Source organism: Malus sylvestris, chromosome 5, assembly GCF_916048215.2.
Source record: "Malus sylvestris chromosome 5, drMalSylv7.2, whole genome shotgun sequence".
NCBI classification, from domain to species: domain Eukaryota; kingdom Viridiplantae; phylum Streptophyta; class Magnoliopsida; order Rosales; family Rosaceae; genus Malus; species Malus sylvestris.
In genome coordinates, this window is record NC_062264.1 from 31,560,114 (window position 1) to 31,581,874 (window position 21,761).

Consider the following 21,761-nt stretch of genomic DNA (forward strand, 5'->3'; position numbering starts at 1 on the left):
ATTGATACTTACTAATATTATTATCAAGCAAGAAATCAAAATAGAATAACATATTTATATAATTAATTGAGATTTTCGTCATTTTTTCTTATTTGTGTCTGTGTCAGATATTAAATAAATGAAAATTTAAATTACAAGGGAGAAGAAGAGTTTTGTTTTTTTCATTTTTTTATTGATAAATTTGTTCATATCTGCTCATTAAATTGTTAATTTGAGACGTGAGAATTTGGACTCCGAGCCCAATAAACAAATGAGTGCTCCACCCAGCCTACTCTTAAAGAAAAATGCAAGAGCCAACGGATCTATTTGGCGGGAAGCAACTGGTCACGCCAGTGCCAGCTCATCTTTCCCGCCATAGAAACCCCCGTAAATACCGACAACCGTCAAATTCCCCACTGATTCTTATTCTTCCTCGTCTTCTTCATCTCCTCATCTGTGACTGCGACCCCTCAAGATTTCACCTTTTCGATTCCGAATCCCGCATTTCGCTTTATCTCGGTAATGAGTTCCTCGAAAACCCTCAGATCCAGGACACCCAGAAGCCGGGAAAAGAAAGCCCTAAACCCAAATCCCTCGAAAGTCTCAGGCAACGAGGCGCTGAGCACCCAGACCAAGGACGGAGCTAGAAATGTTTTTGACTGGGGGCGATAATAGGTGTTAAGTTCTTGAAGGTCAGATACAATGAAAAATCTCTAAATTAAAAAGTTAAATTTTAAATTGTAATGCCACAAACGAATGGATGAAGTAAATTCATATAAAATATTTTGCAAGATAAAATTTTTATATCAAGTTATGATACTTCATCGGTTAAATCCAATCTATTTATGAAACCCCTAGTTCAATTTAATTTGATTTAGGTTAGAAAACGTAGAATATTCGGAACCAAAATCAAAAATTTAATTGTTGTTTTAATTGTCATGATAATTTTTTTCATCGCCCAAAAATCTGAGTGGGGGCGGATGCCCACTCTGGGCCTTAGGTAGCTCCGCCCTTGACCCAGACCCCGCACCTCAAAAGTCTGAAACACTCACCCACCGTGCCCGAAACTCCAACTTCGCGCTCTCCATAGGAGACATCAGAAAGGCCGCCGCCAAAAGCGTCGGAGATTTGACCCAGAAGCGACGGACGGACCAGATCGATCCATGGGGAGTGGAAACCCCGAAGAGGACTTGTGTCAGCCGCCAGGAGAAGCTACCCGAGAAGTAAGGCTTCAAATTTCGGTTGTCTTGCATATCTGTGTGTGATTTTGGTCCTCCATTTCTGGATGGATTTTAATTTCTCTGATTTCTAGGTTGGCTATGCTTATTTTATTTATTTATACAGATTTGAGATGTTGGGTGAGATTTTCAATGGCTTGGACACTTCGATTCGGTTGCTGCGGCTGAGGGGATTAAAGCCTAGTTTCAGCAACATTTGCCCCCAAATCGAGTGTTTAACGGGTAGGTATTTTCTTTTGCTTTGTTGCTGAGAAAATGAAACTTGGCTGTTATGTAATGATCGTTTTTATCTCCATATTTAGGAGATTCGCTCATGATATTTTTTAAAGAAATTTTCTTTTTTATTTGATTGTTTGGTTGCTGAGAAAATGAAATTAGGCTAGTGTAGAAATTGGTCTTTTTTTTCATCTCAATTTTTAAGAGATTCACATATGGTTTTTTTTTTAATTTTTTTTAATTAACTGTTTGGTTACTGAGAAAATTTTCTGCAAGATGCACACTAAAAACACGAATTCACTAGTCGATTGCTACCGTTTCCTCGTACATCTCTTTCTGCTAAAGAATCCATGTGTATCTTGGTTTTCTTCTGCTCAACTTTAGCCAAAATCGGCCGTTCGTTGTACTAGAACCAAGTGTTCTGAACAGCAGCAGCATACCTTGTAATTGGTCTGGAATTCAGTTCAATGAAGCTGGCATTGGAAGCATTGTCTATACAAATTTGGTGGATTCGGGCCTCGATTAAACACTCAATATTACCCACGGTGAAATACAAGTTGAACAAGCACAAAAAAAAAGCTAAATAGCCAAAATGATCATTGAGATTTGCATAACTCATCACTTTGGTCCTTAACATTTCAAATCAAGCAAAGTGGTCCCTGAGATTGTTCACCATCCATCATTTTGATCATTCCGTTAAAAACTCCGTTAAGTGTTCCTGAGCTCTTGGCCGGAAGTTTGGGCAATTTTCAAAACTTCGTAACTCAATCGTTTCTTAACTAAATTCGACCTATAATATATCAAAATGAAGATAGGAAAGTGTAGAATAAGATTATACCTATTTGGAAGCCCAATGGTTGCCGGAGATGGCCGGAAAATAGCCTCAAAGTTGATTGGTCCGAGGAAAAACTGGAAAACTTGCCGGAAACTAGGTAAACTTTAAATGTTCATAACTTCTTCAACACTCAACGAAATCAAGTGATTCAAAAACAAAAATCATACTTCTCGACGAGACGAAGAGAATGGTACATTTTTATATGGCTAACTCACAGTGGTTTGGTCGGAAAACGGCTCGAAAGCCGACTTAGTTATATGATTAATTTCCTCTCTTTATAATGATTAATTTCCTCTCTCTACAAACCCAATAGCTCTCACCTTACTTTCTCTCTTCAAATGGGGGATGCGACACCTCTTTCTTTTCTCCATTGCTGTCATCCTTTTCTTACCCTGCTAACATCCTTTTTCCTCCTTCATCTAAGTTTCGATCTTCAGCCATACTTTTCGAGATGGTGCTTTGAGTTTCGGTGTTTCAACCGACTCGGGTGTTCTCAACACCACCACCCTCTCTTTTTTGTCTGCCGTGTCTGGCAGTGTTGCTCATGGTGTTCCATGGGCTTTTTTTCTCTCGATAGGCAACTGATTTCTTTCAATTTTTTATTATCTTTACTAAATGGTTGTGCTCGGGGAGCAGATCGGTGTTGGATGATGGGATTGGCGAGGCGATGTTAGGTGGTGAGCATGGATTTTTGCAGGTCGAGATGCACTGTTCTGGCGGAGACAGTAGCAGTGGACTTCTCGGTTTTTGTTTTTCCTGTTTTTCGGCCTCAACTGTTTGGTTGGCCTCTTATTCGTTTGGTGTTTAACCCGTCTTTTTGCTTGTTTATGTTTTCCTGTTTTTGGGCCTTTTGTTTGTACGTATGTTTTGTTGTGGTTAATAAAGTTTTCTTGTCCAAAAAAAACAAAAAGCAAAAACAAAACAAAACAAAAGGCGGCAACTGTTTCCAAAAACAAAAAAAAAAACGGAAAAAAAAAAGTAAAAGGAGGTAGCTGCTGCCAATTCACATGGGCCAACTAAGAAAGGCCCTTCAAATGGGATGCTGGGCTTACAACCAAAGAAGGCCCATTATAATGTGGCCATAATTCAACGTAAAGACGTTTCCATCCAAACCGTAACATTCAGCAGACGCGTGGTGAAGAAGATAGATAATGTGAGAAAGACCTTGCCTTGTGGTCATATTTACCAACTTTACCATACTTGTCTTCTAATAAGCACAATCTGTGGCCTGCCTTGTCATTCTCCAATCTGAAGAGGAAGGGCCGCCGCCCAAAGCTTCATTGGGCTGTCCAAGAAGCTACGGCAAAAGAACAGTATAGTTATTTCTGAATTTCAGTTGCTCATCTGCGTATGATTGGTTCGTTGGTTCCTTGTCTTTAAAACTTTTAACTGTTACCAGAATTTTCACATAGTTTAGATTTAGTTACTGAACTAAAAATCAGTTTATTGAGTAATTGGATTTAATAAAACGTGCACCATTCATCTTATTTGAGATTTCAATCAATTTGATTACGTGGCAAGACATAGGATCCAAAATGGGACCTAAAACTAGTCCCAAAACTTGCACTCTAGGTTGGATTTGGTCTCAACACATACTTCAAATTAGATATGTCGAACACACGTGTGTCAAGTCATCATAGTCAAGGATGGAGCCACCTTGGCCCCATTAGGGGCGGATGCCCCCACTCATTTTTTGGGTAAAAAAATGTACATGCTCGTGATATGAGCAAGATGTATTACTATTGTATTTGTTTGTGACATTAGTATTAACTCTTCTAGTTGCTATTGTAACGTTGAAAGAGCATTTTCGGTAATAAAATTTATGAAGAATCAGTTGAGAAATCGAATGGGAGATTAATTGATGAATGATAATATGATTATTTTTACAAAGATAGATATTTGATGGTATTGGTAACGGAAGTTGTCATGCAACGCTTCCAAAACATAAAGTGCGTCGCGGATATTGTAATATGTTGTATGAAAAATCTTATGGATTGTTTGGTAAATTCTTTAGTTTTTAATTTTATTTATGACTTTGTTGTTTGAGGATGCCTCATCCATATAGATCTCTAGCTTCACCCCTGACCATAGTAACAATTTTTTTTTATAAAAGTTAATGGCATTAACCAGTTATACACATTTTATAAAATTCAAAAATTTAATTAACGAACTTCTAGTGTAAAGATTAATTCTGTATTAAATTAGGATAAAAGTTCATGATTGACGAATTTTAAATTCTACTCTTTGTTTATGGGAAATATTTCAGTTGATTGATTGATACATACATTTATTCAATATTTCGTAAGGCATCTTTGAAATGTTTTACTTAACTAATTGATTATTCTGTCTTGAGAAGCACGTTAGGGTAGACAGTAGACCAATTGAAAATCATCTAATTCATTAGTATCAAGTCTTTGGTCAACAATGATAATAAACAGCATCATCATCAGAGAAACTTCTCGTTCCCCTTATATTTTTCAATTTGTGTTGTCCCTTTACCTTTGTCGAATGAATGCGAAATATTTGAAGCAGCATACAAATTGCTTGACTGGAAAAATAACAGAGCAACACTGCTAAGATTGAAAAATAACACCATGAAAAGAGTTCAGATGCCCCCTTTTCTCCTTCAGCTTTTCTTGCTTTCCCTGCTTTCCGAAATTAACATTAGCACCACACATTTCCATGCCTTAACTCTTAATTTTGAGTTGAAAACTCCTTTCCGAAATTCCAAGCGTAAAGAAAGGTTTAGAAACTCTGCACATCCGAAATTCTACCTAGTTTGGATTTAGTTGCGGAACTCAAAATATCCGTATATTAAGGTTAACTGAATATAACAAACCATGGGTTCTATATGAGAATTTCGTCAACATGAAACCTAAAACTAATATCTAAATTTGCACCCTACATTAGATTTGGTGTCAACACATACTTTGAATTAAATATGTCGTACTCACATGCGTGCCACATCATCAAACTAACAATTTTTTTTAGAGGAATGCAACACTTACCATTTATTTGTCTCATCTTTCTAATAGAGGTAGGGTCCGTCAACACATATGAGTTTCATCTCTATTAAAGAGATAGTATAAATGATGGTAAGAATAACAATTTTTTTTTTTATGGAGTTTAACGGCGTGAAACTATTGTGCACATTTTGATAATTCTGACATGAAAGGTACATTTGGGCAGACTAATTGAAAATCATCTAGTTAATTAGTATCAAGTCTTTGGTCAACAATAGTAATAAACAGCAACATCATCAGACAAATAATTACTATTCAGTCTTTGCTCGAATGAATGCTTTGAAGCAGCTTAAATATTGCTTCACTGGAAACATAACAGAGCAACTCTGCTAAGCTTGAAAAATAACACCATGAAAAGACTTCAGATGCTCCCTTTTCTCCTTCAACTTTTCATGCTTTCCCTGCTTTCATCAAAGGCCGCCACCTCCTCACCAAGGACGCAGGCACAAGCACTGATAACCTGGAAGAGAAGCTTCGACTTTTCTTATTCAGCTTTTTCTCTCGTTTCATGGTCCCTCGCCAACCTCAACGACCTTTGCAACTGGACTGCCATTGTCTGCGACCGCACAACCAAAACAGTTTCCAAAATAGATCTCTCCCACTTGCAGATCAGAGCCACACTAACCCACTTCAACTTCACCCCATTTCTTAATCTCACTCACTTCAACCTCAATCAAAACAGATTTCGAGGGCCTATACCATCTGCCATTGGCAACCTCTCTAGGCTCACAATCTTGGACTTGGGCTACAACTTATTTGGGCAAGAAATACCCGCGGAGATTGGCCTCTTAACGGAGCTCGAGTATCTAAGTTTCTACAACAACAATCTCAATGGTGCAATCCCCTACCAGCTCAGCAATCTCCAAAAGGTACAATTTTTGCATCTTGGAAAAAACCACTTGAAAATTTCAAACTGGTCTAAATTTTCAGGCATGCATTCCTTGACACACCTTTATCTTCATCAAAACGTTATCCATTCAGAATTCCCAGAATTTATATTTGAATGCCAAAACTTGACCTTCTTGGATTTGTCTCGAAATCGGTTGACTGGCCAAATACCAGACCGTGTATTTAAACTGGGCAAGCTTGAGTACTTAAATCTCACCCATAACCTATTCCAAGGAAAGATTCCAACTACCATAGGTCAACTCAGGGAGCTTCAGTTCCTTGATCTTGGAATGAATTCCTTAAACTCTTCAATCCCTTCTGATCTTGGCCATTGTACCGACCTCACGTACTTGTCCCTGGCTTCCAATTTTCTTAGGGGGGAGCTGCCACAGTCCTTGTCCAATCTGAGCAGCATTCTCCAGTTGGATTTCTCCAATAATTTATTTACCGGTCCAATCTTGCCTTCCGTCATCTCCAATTGGAGTCTAGTTGTCCATTTGAATCTTCGAGGCAATAAATTCAGTGGGAATATTCCACCTGAGCTTGGGCAGTTGACAACTTTGAATTATCTAAGCCTAGACTCTAATGATTTTGGTGGGGAACTTCCTAGTCAAATTGGAAATCTAAACTTGCTATACAGACTAAACGTGAGCAGGAACCATTTGACAGGAGTGATCCCTTGGGGTATCAAATTTTTCGGTCAGATTCAGTATCTCGATTTGTCCAATAACAATTTGACAGGAGAGATCCCTTGGAGTATCGGCAATTTTGCTGAGGGTCTGTTGTATCTCAATTTGTCCAACAACAATTTAAGAGGAGTGATCCCTGTGAGTATCGGCACTTCCACTCAGATTCAGTTTCTCGATTTGTCTAATAACAAGTTGACAGGGGAAATACCACTTGATTTCATCAGCAATTTGCAATGGAGATTAGAGATTTTCAATGTATCACACAACCATCTCTCAGGGGAATTCCCATCAGAATTTTCCAACATGGATAGACCAACCATCTATGACTTTTCTTATAACAACCTCACCGGCCCAATTCCAACTTGTGGTATTTTCCGAAATGCAACAGCTGATGCTTTTGTCGGAAACTATGGCATGTGGAGAGATGTAAAGGGAACGGCTGCATGTGATTTGTCAGGTGGAAATTCTGAAATAAACAACGACAATTCGAAAAGAAAAAACGACATCAATAGTGTCGTTGTTGCCATAATATCCTTTTTGGGTTTTTACGTGGTTGAAACTATCATCGGTTTCTTTATCTTTTTATTATTACGCAAGAGATCCAAGCTCCGGCCTCAGGAAATCAAAACTTCTATGAACTTTGAGAATTTTGAGTCAATGATATTGCAAGAGGAAGTAAAGTTTACATTTGGGGAAATTGTCAAAGCCGTAGATGACTTTCATGAGAAGTACTGCATTGGGATAGGAGGATTTGGAACGGTATACAAGGCAGAGTTGGAGTCAGGCCAAGTTGTTGCAGTTAAGAGGCTTAACACGGAAGACTCTAATGACATTCCAGCAATTAATCTCCGAAGTTTTGAGAATGAAATCCGAACTTTGATAAATATCCGACATCGCAACATCATACGGCTATACGGCTTCTGTTCAAGGAGGGGTTGCATATTCTTGCTTTATGAATACTTTGAGAAAGGCAGTCTGGGAAAATCATTGTATGGGATTGAAGGGGTTACTGAACTTGGTTGGGCTACAAGGGTCAAAATTTTGAAAGGACTTGCTCATGCACTTTCTTACTTGCACAATGACTGCTCTCCGCCAATTGTGCACCGCGATGTAACTGTTAACAATGTATTACTCGACCAGGATTTCGAGCCTCGACTCTCAGATTTTGGAACTGCAAGACTGCTGAGTACTAATTCATCAAACTGGACACATATTGTTGGTTCATTTGGCTACATGGCACCAGGTAATGAAACACTTAAACTTGTACATTTTAGGTTCATATTAATTTCAGCATCTTAAGATACTGTTTACTTTTTTTGACGTGCAGAGCTTGCATTGACTATGCGGGTCACGGATAAGTGTGACGTATATAGCTTTGGAGTCGTAGCACTTGAAGTGATGATGGGAAAACACCCTGGGGATATTCTAGAATCCCTACTATTGGAATCATCAAGATTATCGCAGGACAATGTAGGGTTGCTTTTGAAAGATGTGTTAGACCAACGGCTTGAGCCTCCGACATATGAATTGGCAAAGGCAGTGGTGCTTGTGATGAGTTTAGCATTGGCTTGCACACGTACGCATCCCAGATCTCGACCTCCGTTGTCTTTTGTGGCACAGAAACTATCAGCTCAAGCCATGCCTTGCCTTCCTGAACCATTTGATTTTCTGAGCATCAGCAAGCTAATGGGGCTGGGGCTACAAGCTAATGGAAGCTAGCAACCGAATTCTATGTTTACTTGAGCTGTAGGATTGGCACATAATGGCCATTGCTTTTGTTTCATGTTTATCTATGCTTTAAGCTATTAATCATAATATATATCAACCAAACAACATTCAAAGTGTGTTTAATAACTATTTCATTTTTAATTTGCTTTATTTTTCCTGTTTGAGATCTTCTGCCCCACGAATAAATGAAACATGTATCAAACATACAACTCACATAATCAAAGTCAATGATACTTACGAATATTATCATCAAGCAAGAAATCCAAATTGAATATCGTATTTATATAATTTATTGAGATTTCTCTCCTTTTTTCTTATTTGTGTGTGTCAGATATTAAATAAAAGAAAATTTAAATTACAAGGCAGAAGAAGAATAAACAAAAGATCTCTTGAATTTCTCATGTTAGGCCTGCCTGGACTGAGAACCACCATAGCCACCGGTGGCCTGTGAAGGGTCAGATCTCCACGATGCATTAGAGTACCCTGAATTACCATTGGTGTTGTCATAGCCGCTCCCCGTGTAACCACCACGAGTCCCTTGTTGCTCTCCACTGCTAGCACTACCCAAGTTGCTTGTTGGGGTACTTCCACCACGCCCGCCAGAGGTCCCATACCCACCAGGATAAGGGTAACTCCCGCCATAATTTCCATAACCATAACCTTGATTTCCATAACCAGAAGCCCCACTTGGTGATTGACCCCTAGGAGCAGAAGGAACACCAGTTCCACCAGGAGTACTCCAAGGAGCTGCAGCCCCATAGCCAGTAGCAACATACCCAGGAGTTTGGTTGCTCCAAGTATTTTTCAACGCACCAGGTACCCCACTAACATAGCCAGCATTAGGGGCATTTGGATTCCCATACGATCCTGCAGGACCACCAAAACCAGTATTGGCACTTCCATAACCACCAAGACCGTAACTTCCATAACCTCCATAACCAACCCCTGTATTTGCCGCCCCATAACCATAACCCGGTGCACCATAGCCAGAATATGGAGGGAAACCACCTGCTGTTGTTTGAGGCTGCACATATCTACTGCCATCAATTTGACCATCAAATGCATTTGTACTGGCCCCAGAGGCACTGTAACCTTGATATCCCCCACCACGCGCCCCACCACCAGGATTTGCGTCTTTAGGAAGTGCTCGCTTTACCTTTACAAGTTTACCATTCAACTCATGGTAGTTCTTTTGTAGTACTCCATCAACTGCATCTTCAGTGTCAAATGTTATGAAACCAAAACCACGAGGTCGTTGAGTATTTTGGTCATACATTATTACTACATCAGTCACGGTACCATAATTTTCAAAGAATTCACGAAATCCATCTTCTGTAAGTGTAGAAGGCAATCCACCAACGAATATTTTCTTGGTCTTAAAATTTCCTCTCCCTCCAGAGCTTCTGGTGGTATTAAAGTTTCCGGTTCTATAGGATGTCTGTTGTTCTTCTCTTGATAAAGCCCGTTTTGCCTCAACCTGTGTAATCAAAGTAAAACCTTTAACAAACAAAGGGACAAACAGATGTACAGACAGGGCAAAGATATACAATAAAGTAGCATATATGCTTGTTCATAAAGGGCAAGGAAGAACCTAATAAAGTAGCAAAAATCAGCTAAAAATTTTAGTAAAAACACAATAAAGTAGCACTTCAACATCTCGTAATCTAGAAGTCAATCACTTTGAGACTAAAAGTTCAAAGTTGTATTTGGAAAATCGTACAGTTGAAAACCATGCCAAGAATGAAAAATATGCAACCTCCCTACGTGTCCAATTTACAAAGTTTCTAACCTATACCATCCAGCCATGCTTACAAGGAATACACGGTAAGTTGGTGTTGTCATGCATCCTACTTTTCAGGTAAGCTACCGACATTATGTTTGACAACTTATCAAGTATTTTCCTGAAGGACATTACGTGTATAATTGCACATCAATGAGCACCCAGAATACAAATCTAGATAATAACTAGTAATATGCCCGCGCGATGCTGCGGGACTTGAATACATCAGCCTTAACTACATGAATAAGACACATTTAACCTGAAAAACATTCAACATAATCATGAACAAACAAAAAGGATAAACAACACAGAGTCTACTGTTGCTGCCTCAGCAGCATCTTGAACGGGTAGAATACCAATTAACCCCTTATGTTCCTGCTGCCATAACTCATGCATGCTCCACCAATTTGACCAATTTTATCAATTCGATAATCCACCAGTTAGAAAAACCCAACTTACAAACCGCATAACGATCAATTACCTAGAAAAATGAAAAAGGAAAGTTGGCATTTGAAATTAACTCTGGTCAAATTGAAGAACAAAATATGCAAAATTTTTGCAGTAAAAAGTAATAACGTATGATCCTTCAATGTTTCACCCATAAAATTCCAAATCTATCAATGTTTCACCATATAATTCCAAATCTATAAACACAAAAACGCAGAACAAAGTAAAATTACTTATAAAACCGTGTGCGTGGGAAGCATTTTTATCAAACAGGTAGTGGGCACTAAGCATTCAATTTGACATAATCGAGCTCATCTACACTTAATTATCCATTGAACAAAAGAGACACTATGAATGTAAATGTTGTTTTTAAACTCAAATCGGACGCGTAAACGTACTCTTAACATGGTTCGGAAATTTTATTTCATCAAGTGATTTCAAAATTCAACAAATTGAATAAATCAGAACACAGAAGAAATATGAAAAATTACATTTAGAAGAACTGGAAGACAAATTTACATTTTTGGGTATTTGTGTTAACCCAAATGAAGGAATAATACCATCCCAGGAAACTCGTGCATCCTCTCAACGAAGCTTTGCTGGCTCTCTATTTTTCTCACCTGCAATTAAGAGTCTAGACCCCCTAATTTATCAATAAACAAATAAACATTGTTAAAAACCCAAAATTACCCAATTGGAATAATGATAACAATTGGACAAAGCAGAAGAAACCGTAGAGAATCAACAGTTCAGAGTCCACAACCTGATACTTTTACCGAGTTCATACAGCTAAAGGAGCAATACAATTACTAAATTGTAAAGAAAAATCTTCAAAAAATAGCATCTAATAGCACATCAGATAGTAAACTTGGAATTAACTACAGATTCTGCAAGACAGCATTTAAGATAGATGTGTAAACAATATGGAATCAAATCTCCACCTAAATGGGTTGTTGGAGAACCTGCAATCCTTGAAAATTGTTGTAATTCAAATCCAAGTAATTAAGATGATTCAAATGGAGCAAAAAGGATTTATCTTACCACCCAACCAAGTATTACTGTTGTTGAAATCCCAATCATAGAGGTGGAAATCCTACTGAAAATTGGGATTAGTGAGGCGAAGTTGAAGGATCTTGATATGTCAAACGACAATTTAAATAAAGATATATCCGTTATGTTTGAGAGTTTGTCTATTTGTAGTTCGGAGAGAATAAAGTCATTATCGTTGGGGTTTAATAATCTTTCAAGCCATTTTACAGGACTCTTCCCAGTTCAATATCAAGTCTCATCCCAGTTTAACAGGACTCTTCCAGAAAGTATTGGTCAACTTAAATTGCTAATTAAATTAGATATATCTCATAATTCAATGAAAATTAAACATACCAGGTGAGCAATACCAGACATTCCTGCCTTCAAGCAACTGGATATTGTCTCCATGTTCAACTAAATCTCCACAGAAAACTGCAAAAAAACTGATGAGAATCATTTAGAAACGGGGAAAAACCGATATTAATAAATAAAAAAGAAGTCGGAGAAAAAATAGAGAGAAAACAATTCCTTTTGCAGAGCCATCCTCTTGATTTACATAGCTAAAAGGTAGCATTTAATGACAATTAAACACGCATTTAGTTCCTCCATGTTTTTTACATAATCTCTTTTTATATTTGCAAATATAACTTTCAAAACCGAAACTCTCTCTAATTTCACACAAAAATGTAAATTTGCACAGTAATTACTACAATTTGAAGCAAAATTCAAGTTACCCAATACTCCAATTCAACAATTAACAAAAAAAACCAATATTCCCAACGAAGAAAACAAAACACAAACAAATGAAACCCGAAATAAAGAATCTACACTTTGTAGAGAAAGATAACTTTACCTCCCTCCATGCACAGTAATTGAAATTCCAGATAATGGGTTTGTTGGGTGGTGGCGGTGATTTTGCTGCAAGAGAGAATTGGAGAAAATGGACAAAAATGTTAGTAAAATGAAGAACAAAAACCATTAATCAGACAACCCAAATTCAGTTTTCCATTTAGCATTTTTCCAAAAGAAGGCAATCAATTGCTGACACATGTAAAAAATCAGAGTTTGAAAACTAAAAATCAAGCAAGTTGAGGAGCAGAAGCAGGTGACTGTGGACGATACAGAAGTTTTTTAGAGAAGATCAAAATATATAATCTAGAAAAACAAATAAAGCAGCCAATCCAAAGTTAAATAAACAGAAAGAAAAAAGGGGAGAAAAAGACAACCTGAATTCAAAGTGTTCCACATGCTGTATTCAAATTGATTACAAAACGATTACATATCTGAAATTGATATCAACTCACCTAAACACTTCATTTTCTATATTCTATTGGGTTTAATTTTTTTTTTCATTTTTTTTTCATTTTTACCATACCAATATGTGCATTTTTCTGTCAGTATGCCTTAACTTTTGAGTCACTATATACACCTACTATATAACCCCCCCTCTCTCTCTCCAGCTATCCTTTTAAATGGCTTTATCATAAACCCATGCTCACTTTCACCCAACAACAAAAGAAACAGAGGAGAAAGGAAGACACCACATTTAATTAATTCATGATTCTGTCTAATTAGCTTTGATTGAACTGGAAAGCATCAAAAGAAGGTCATACATTATCAGCAGATGTTCATGCAGTGCAGCTGAGTTCTTCAAATCATTAAAAACATCCTACTTTATTTCAATTGAAAACTAAATCAAATCAGATAATCCAAAAGCACACAGAAAACCCACAAAATTAGAAAGGCAAAATTTAAAAACAACCCCCAAACTTACAAAAGCAAAATTTAAACACAATATTCATCCCTAAATTGAAAACCACGCATCCAAAAAAATAAATTAGATGCACTAACAAAGCTAAAAAATATGGCCAATATCAAACTCACCTTGATGCCCAGTGGATCTGGAACCATGGTTGGAGAAGAAGAGAGAATGAAGCTGCCCTAAAGGTCACCGAGCATCAGGTTCTGAGTGGGAGGTGAAATAAATAAAAAAAAAAAGGAAATTTCAATCTATTTGTAAATCCAAAATCACAAAACCCCATATTTGAGCAAAACAAAACCCCCAAGATACTCGAAAAACTTACAGGATTGACGATTTCCTGAAAACCAAGCTTTTCTAGGTTAAAAATTTCTTCCCGAAGGCAACAGATCTAACATACTTGGAAAGAAAATTCGATCACGAATTGGAAAAAGAAAAAAGAAAAAACTGAGAGTGAGAGAGAGACGAACCTTCATACGGAGGCTAGCGATCCGGAGCCCGAGAAATCTGTGGAAGCAAATGGAAGAGCCCTGATTTTCCATCTTTCTTCCGTTCTAGGATGAGAGAAACGGAAGAGATGGAGTTGTGGCCGCTAGGGTTTGAGAAGGACAGAAACAGGAAGAGTGAGAGATGAGAGAGATGAGAGAGAGAGTCGGGAGAGAGGGGGGGAAAGAAAAGGCAGTGGTAATTTTGTAAATAAAGTGAAATTCGACTCAAACCTACGGACACAATTACCCTCTTAACTTTTAATAATTACCCTCCAACCCAGACACAGATTTGGTGGCTGTGATGTAAATAAGGCAAAATCAAGGGAGAAAATTTTGACTGTAGCTAAGCTACAGTCAAATCCCTCCTCAATTTTAGAATAGATAGGTAAGCTACCGACATTATGTTTGACAACTTATCAAGTATTTTCCTGAAGGACATTACGTGTATAATTGCACATCAATGAGCACCCAGAATACAAATCTAGATAATAATACGAAATCCTCATTAAAAATCAGAAAAATGTGCAACCTCATCAACCAAAACAGTTGCTTTGACACATTACATCTTATAAAATATGTTATGTACACAAAATCATAACGGAATAGATAAGCGAAGGCAATGTCGTTCTCTCCCTAACGAACTTGGTTTTCATCAGCCAAAGATAACCGCATAACTGCAAGTACATTGTGTAAAAATCAACACATGGAGCTTACAACCAACAAAACTACAAGCAAATATAACCGATTCGGGAATCTCCCTGGGCTAGCAGATGCAATCCCAACTTAAAATCAGCATTACCCAGTACACATTGCAACCTCAAGAGTGCAAGAACACTCAAAAAGACAGCTAAAGAACATCCAAACAAGAACCACCCATCAAAATTACCCACACCCACAATACATTTCGACACGATATCGGAATCCCGGAATCAAAAACACTCGCAAAAAGCTAAAAACAAGGAAAGAAACCCAGTAGAATTGTGTCATCTTCCATTCTGATCTCATTCCTTCTCCTTGTTTCACACATTATTTTTTTATCTTATTGTTTTTATAAAAAAAATCAATATAAAATATTGACGTGACTTAACCGTAACCGTTCAAATAGAATGGAAGGATAGGGAAGAGAGATTAAAAGGAGAGAGAATCCTCCTTCAATTTTAAAAGCTCTGAACTGCTAATGAATATGCCTTTTCATGTTTAGAATTTTGGGTCATTGGCGGAACAAATTGTTTACTTAACATTTTGAGGTATATAATTTAAGGTTTATAATTGGCGGAAAAAATAGTATCTTATTATTGTATTAAAGGTTGACTTAGTTATATTATTAATTTCCTCTCTTTATTATGATTAATTTCCTCTCTCTACAAACCCAATAGCTCTCACCTTACTTTCTCTCTTCAAATGGGGGATGCGGCACCTCTTTCTTTTCTCCATTGATGCCGTCCTTTTCTTACCTTGCTAACATCCCTTTTCCTCCTTCATCTAAGTTTCGATCTTCAGCCATACTTTTCGAGATGGTGCTTCGAGTTTCAATGTTTCGACCGACTCGGTTGTTCCCAACACCACCATCCTCTCTTTGTTGTCTGTCGTGTCTGGCAGTGTTGCTCATGGTGTTCCATGGGCTTTTTTCTCTTGATAGCCAACTGATTTCTTTCAGTTTTTGGTTATCTTTACTAAATGGTTGTGCTCGGGGAGTAGATCGGTGTTGGATGATGGGATTGACGAGGCAATGTTTGGTGGTGAGCATGGATTTTTGCAGGCCGAGATGCACTATTCTGGCGGAGGCGGTAGCAATGGACTTCTCGGTTTTTGTTTTTTCTGTTTTTCGACCTCAATTGTTTGGTTGGCCTCTTGTTCATTTGGTGTTTGGCCCGTCTTTTTGCTTGTTTATGTTATCCTGTTTCTGGGCCTTTTGTTTGTACATATGTTTCATTGTCCAAAAAAAACAAAAAACAAAAAACAAAAGGCGGCATCTGTTTCCAAAAAAAAAAAAAAAACAGAATAAAAAAAAGTAAAAGGCTGCAGTTGCTACCAATTCACATGGGCCAACTAACAAATGCCTTTTAAATGGTATGCTGGGCTTACAACCAAAGAAGACCCATTATAATGTGGCCATAATTCAACGTAATGATGTTCCTATCCAACCATCCAATCGTAACATTCAGCAGAGGCATGGTGAAGAAGATAGATAATGTGAGAAAGACCTTGCCTTGTGGTCATATTTACCAACTTTACCATACTTGTCTTTTAATAAGCACAATCTGTGAACTGCCTTGTCATTATCCAATCTAAAGAGGAAGGGCCACTGCCCAAAGCTTCATTGGGCTGTCTAATAAGAGCATTTCCACCAGGGGTGGGATAATGTAACATCCCACATCGCCTAGTGAAGTGGATCATGTAAGCCTTATATGTATATTTTCATCTCTATCTAGCATGAGGCCTTTTAGGTGCTCACTGGCTTCGAGTTCCGTAGGAACTCCGAATTTAAGCGAGTTCGCACGAGAGCAATCCTAGGATGGGTGACTCACTAGGAAGTTCTTATGTGAATTCCCAGAAACAAAACCGTGAATGCATGGTCGGGGCCCAAAGCGGACAATATCGTGCTACAGTGGAGTCGTGCCCTGGAAATGGTCTTACCCGAGCCAGGTTATGACAATTTGGTATCAAGGCTAATCCCTGGCCGGAAGTGTGTCGACGAGGACGTAGGGCCCCTAAGGGGGGTGGATTGTAACATCCCACATCGCCCAATGGAGTGGATCATGTAAGCCTTATATGTATATTCTCATCTCTACCTAGCACGAGGCCTTTTGGGAGCTCAGGCTTCGGGTTCCATATGAACTCCGAAGTTAAGCGAGTTCGCACGAGAGCAATCCCAGGATGGGTGACTCATTGGGAAGTTCTTGTGTAAGTTCCCAGAAACAAAACTGTGAGGGCGTGGTCGGGGCCCAAAGTGGACAATATCATGCTTCAGTGGAGTCGTGCCCGAGAAATGGTCTTGCCCAGGCCTGGATGTGACAGATAGGCTGGCACACAACCAAAAAAATGGCCTAGCACCTAGGGAAGTCTCTCCAGCCCACAGGATTGCCTGGCACCCAGCCCAAACTGGTCTCCAGGCTAGCCCAAAATTGACAGACCTTGGGACTGGCCTACATGACGTCAGGTTAACATCATGATCTGAAATCGATGACGACGAACTCCATCTTCAGCGAGGAAGACGGTTGGACAACGCTACCTTCTAAGGATGAGGCCGCCAACCCTGAACTTGCTGTTAAGGACGAGCTAGTCTTGGAAGCTGTTGAGGACGATGACATACAAATCCAGCGATGCAGCTGAAAGTCAAGGTGTAGGTCCAGAGGCTGCGAGTTTGGAGCTGGCGAGCCCGAGTGCCGATGTCGACCAGTTTGGGGCGGGTCGTACCGCGGAGGGCGATAAAGAGGATTTCCAGCCTACAAATATTATTACTACATCAGTCACGGTGCCATAATTTTCAAAGAATTCACGAAATCCATCTTCTGTAAGTATAGAAGGCAATCCACCAACGAATATTTTCTTGGTCTTAAAATTTCCTCCCCCTCCAGAGCTTCTGGTGGTATTAAAGTTTCCGATTCTATAGGATGTCTGTTGTTCTTCTCTTGATAAAGCCCGTTTTGCCTCAACCTGTGTAATCAAAGCAAAACCTTTAACAAACAAAGGACAAACAGATGTACAAACAGGGCAAAGATATACAATAAAGTAGCATATAAGCTTGTTCATAAAAGGCAAGGAAGAACCTAATAAAGTAGCACAAATCAGCTCAAAATTTTAGTAAAAACACAATAAAGTAGCACTTGAACCTCTCGTAATCTAGAAGTCAATCACTTTGAGACTAGAAGTTAAAAGTTGTATTTGGAAAATCTTACAGTTGAAAACCATGCCAAGAATGAAAATTATGCAACCTCCCTACGTGTCCAATTTACAAAGTTTCTAACCTGTACCATCAAACCATGCTTGGAAGGAATACACAGTAAGTTGGTGTTGTCATGCATCCTACTTTTCAGGTAAACTACCGACTTTATGTTTGACGACTTATCAAGTATCCTGAAGGATATTACGTGTATAATTGCACATCAATGAGCACCCAGAGCACAAATCTAGATAATAATATGTCATTTACACAAAATCATAATGGAATAGATAAGCGAAAGCAACGTTGTTCTCTCCCTAACGAACTATGTTTTCTTCAGCCAAAGATAACCGCATAACTGCAAGTACATTGTATAAAAATCATGGAGCTTAAAACTAACAAGACTACAAAATCAGCAGTACCCAGTACACATTTTGACACGCCCCGACCCTGATATTCTCCGAATATCAAGATAGACACGTGCTGGCCAACACCCGAGGGTGACGAAAGCCATTTATTGATACAAAAGCTAAGAATAAGAAATAAATAAGGGTTATGAATTTAAAATACAATGAATTAAAAAATTTAGGAACGTGTTCAGAGCATACAACTAACTAGAGTTCTAAAAGAATTAATATAAAATTTAATAAATAAAAGGATGTGGGTCCTACACCGAGAGGACTCGAATATGCCAAAACAAAGACGTTGACGTCGGGATCGTATGCCTTAAATTCTAAATCCTAAAAGGAGGCGCAAAACAAGGGTGAGTGGACCAAGTTTATATACATACATAATACAAAAACAGTTATGAACATACTAACCCCCAGGTTTAAATATAATGAAAACTACTAACATAATAAGTGATTGATTTAATAAAAATCCTAGCATGCCAAAAATATCTCGAAAGTCATATCGCGGAAATCAAAACAATAAACGTCTCATAGATCGTCTCGTAAGCGCGGTGTGCTGCTAGAAAGATCATTGAATAAATATAACTCCCGGCCCAATGCCTGCTCTGTGGTCTCTGCACCCGTAGCCAGAGATTACCAACTCCCGGCCCAATGCCTGCTTTGTGTCCCTCAGCCCGTAACTAGGGATTATTTCTCCCGACCTATCTGCCAACACCAGATCCTCACCCCAGGCAGCATAGTGTCCACTAGGTACGCACAAATAGTTACGCCCCTCATAAATAACCACTTTATAGTATAAAGTCATCCATCGTCTATACTATAAAGAGGGGTTTCTAAAACATGTTCTAGCGTCCTATCGTCATCCATCAGATAGTCTGCCAGTTCATGGTTTTTATGGAAAATACGATATATTAAAATATAGCTCAATATAGGCTAACAATTAATTCCTCACCAAAAACACGAGACGAAAATCAATATATTCAGTAAATAGGCTTAACATAAATCAAATCATAAACTCGTAGGCATGCTAATCATTTATGAAATTAAACTACAAAATCATGTAATTTTAGAAGGGGTCCACTCACAGTACTTCGTTGTCGAAAAGTCACACAGCTAGCGAAGACAGAAACGCCACTATAATTGCCCCTAAGCACATAAAGAGTCCAATAAATAAAACTATATAATAGCAATTGAATTTGGGAAAACGGACATCAGAAACGGGTTCAGGACGTCGAATTACCCTAAGAAGGGTCCCGGTTAAATTTCGTAAACATAAATAGAATATTCCAGAGAATATTTCCTGATGGAATATTCCACAAAAAGGCTTGAGTCGGCTAGGGTTTAAGGTTGGAAGGGTTAAAGGGTTTAGGCTTAGGATGCACGAGCCTAAGGTCCTAAATGAAAATGGCCTAAAGGCTTTAGGTTTTTTTTTTTTTTTTTAATCAATTAATAAACAAAAATAATTAAAAAGGTTGGGGTTAGGCTTAGGGCCCCAACAGTTACAGCCCAAAGGCCTTAAGCCTAAGGGTTTTAAAACAAAAACAAAATAAATTAAACTAAAAAGGGTTTGAAAGGTATTGGGCTTGAAAGCCTAGCCCAATTGTTTTGGGTTTGAAATAAAATAAATAGAAACAAAATAAAATAAAAGGGGTTGGGTTGGGTTTATCACGGCCCAAAGGGCCTGGTTAGAATGGGTTTAGGCCCGAAGGCCTTGGTTTCTTGGTCTCATTGGAGAAGAAGGCCGGAATTCGGCCGGAACTTCCCTAAATCGAGTGATTCAAAAATGAAAGTTGTAGTCCTCGAAGAGACGAAGAGAATGGTACCTCACACGACGTCTAACTCGCCATGGTTTGACCAGAAAATTCATCGAAAGCCTCGGAGGTCGCCGAAAACTGGGTAAGATTCAAATGAGTATACCTTCTTCAATACTCAACGAAATTGAGTGAAACAAAAAGGAAAGTTGTAGTTCTCAGCGAGACGAAGAGATTGATACCTTGCACACCGGCCAAATCGCCATGGTTTTGGCCGGAAATTGCCTCGAAAGTGGCGGTCTGTGTCGGAGCTCGTGTACGGGGCTTCATGGTTCGACTTCCAAGATGCCAAGACTACGGTTGAGTTCGTAGCGACGAGATAAAGACGATGGCGATGTTGAAATTGTGATTTGATGATGATTTTAGGATATGGGTTATGGGTGTTGCACGGTGAAGGAGAAGAAGAAAATGAGAAAATGAGGGAGGGATGGGAAAGAGAGGGAATCAGGAGACAAAAAGGGATGGGACCCACGTGGCATACAATTTAACACCAAAAACAATTTAAAAAAAAAATAATACCCAAAACAAAATGAAATTACATTATTTTTAGGGGTGGTGTTTTACACATTACCCAAACCCACAACACATTTCGAGTTTCGACACAATATCGAAATCCCGGAACCAAAAACACTTGCAAAAAGCTAAAAAACAAGGAAAGAAAACCCAGTAAAATTAGCAGCGAAAGTGAAATGCAGGGTAAAAAACAAAAAGCTAAAGAATAGCGTATTTATATAATTGATTGAGATTTTCCTGTTTTTTTTCTTATTTGTGTCAGATATTAAATAAAAAGAAATTAAAATTACAAGGAAGAAAAATAGTTTTTTTTTTTTTAATTTTTATATTTGCTTACTAAATTGTTAATTTGGGACCTGAGATTTTGGACTCCGAGCCTAATAAACAAACGAGTGGTCCACCCAGCCTACTCTAAGAAAAATGCGAGAGCCAACGGATCTATTTGGCGGAAAGCAACGGGTCACGCCAGTGCCAGCTCATCTTTTCCGCCATAGAAACCCCGTAAATACCGACAAACCCTCAAATTCCCCGCTCATTCTTCTTCTTCCTCGTCTTCTCCATCTCCTCCTCTGTGACTGCGACCCCTCAAGATTTCACCTTACGATTCCGAATCCCGCATTTCGCTTTACCTCAGATCCAGGACACCCAGAAGCCGGGAAAAAAAGCCCTAAACCCAAATACCTCGAAAGTCTCAGGCAACGAGGCACTGAGCACCCAGACCCCTCAGAAGTCCGAAGCACTCACCCGCCGTGCCCGAAACGCCAACTTCGCGCTCTCCATAGGGGACATCAGAACGGACGCCGCCAAGAGCGTCGGCGATTTGACCCAGAAGCGACGGACGGACCAGATCGATCCTTGGGGAGAGGAAACCCCGAAGAAGACTTGTGTCAGCCGCCCAGAGAAGCTACCCGAGAACTAAGGCTTCAAATTTCGGTTGTTTTGCATAAAATCTGTGTGTGATTTTGGTCCTCCATTTCCCGGTGGATTTTGATTTCCTTGATTTCTGGATGTTGGGTGATATTCCCAAACCTAGTGCATAACGGAT

General features: G+C 38.8%; 4 protein-coding genes and 1 long non-coding RNA gene across 29 annotated transcripts in view; 3 read left to right on the forward strand and 2 right to left on the reverse strand.

Annotated features, from left to right (window-relative positions):
• The window catches only part of LOC126622458 (uncharacterized), a 54,550-nt gene extending 33,040 nt beyond the window's left edge, over positions 1 to 21,510 (reverse strand). The window contains exons 1-2 of the long non-coding RNA XR_007623493.1: positions 21,398 to 21,510; positions 519 to 572 (exon numbers count right to left, since the gene is read on the reverse strand). This is a non-coding gene — a long non-coding RNA (uncharacterized LOC126622458). The remainder of the gene's footprint in view (positions 1 to 518; positions 573 to 21,397) is intronic.
• The window catches only part of LOC126622443 (CDT1-like protein a, chloroplastic), a 57,249-nt gene that overhangs the window by 32,955 nt on the left and 2,533 nt on the right, over positions 1 to 21,761 (forward strand). The gene's annotated exons all lie outside the window — the stretch shown is intronic.
• On the forward strand, positions 270 to 21,676 carry LOC126622448 (uncharacterized). The gene is made up of 2 exons (XM_050291240.1): positions 270 to 572; positions 21,398 to 21,676. Exons 1-2 carry the CDS (start codon positions 285 to 287, stop codon positions 21,674 to 21,676), a joined length of 567 nt encoding a protein of 188 aa, XP_050147197.1. The 5' UTR covers positions 270 to 284.
• On the forward strand, positions 5,606 to 8,746 carry LOC126622429 (MDIS1-interacting receptor like kinase 2-like). The gene is made up of 2 exons (XM_050291174.1): positions 5,606 to 8,111; positions 8,196 to 8,746. The coding sequence occupies exons 1-2, from the start codon at positions 5,642 to 5,644 to the stop codon at positions 8,585 to 8,587; spliced, it is 2,862 nt and encodes a 953-aa protein (XP_050147131.1). The 5' UTR covers positions 5,606 to 5,641; the 3' UTR covers positions 8,588 to 8,746.
• LOC126622439 (heterogeneous nuclear ribonucleoprotein 1-like) lies at positions 8,855 to 14,430 on the reverse strand. 23 transcript variants are annotated; one of them, XM_050291221.1, is made up of 9 exons: positions 14,082 to 14,413; positions 13,937 to 13,951; positions 13,737 to 13,817; positions 12,706 to 12,770; positions 12,207 to 12,284; positions 11,865 to 11,916; positions 11,384 to 11,466; positions 10,733 to 10,857; positions 8,855 to 10,073 (listed from the first exon to the last, which is right to left on the reverse strand). In XM_050291221.1, exon 9 carries the CDS (start codon positions 9,870 to 9,872, stop codon positions 9,000 to 9,002), a length of 873 nt encoding a protein of 290 aa, XP_050147178.1. In that variant the 5' UTR covers positions 9,873 to 10,073; positions 10,733 to 10,857; positions 11,384 to 11,466; positions 11,865 to 11,916; positions 12,207 to 12,284; positions 12,706 to 12,770; positions 13,737 to 13,817; positions 13,937 to 13,951; positions 14,082 to 14,413; the 3' UTR covers positions 8,855 to 8,999. The 23 variants fall into 23 exon arrangements, 21 of the variants coding, with proteins under 21 accessions (XP_050147178.1, XP_050147184.1, XP_050147171.1 ...); XM_050291227.1 differs by having other exon boundaries at positions 11,315 to 11,443; positions 11,865 to 11,919; XM_050291214.1 differs by having other exon boundaries at positions 11,865 to 11,919.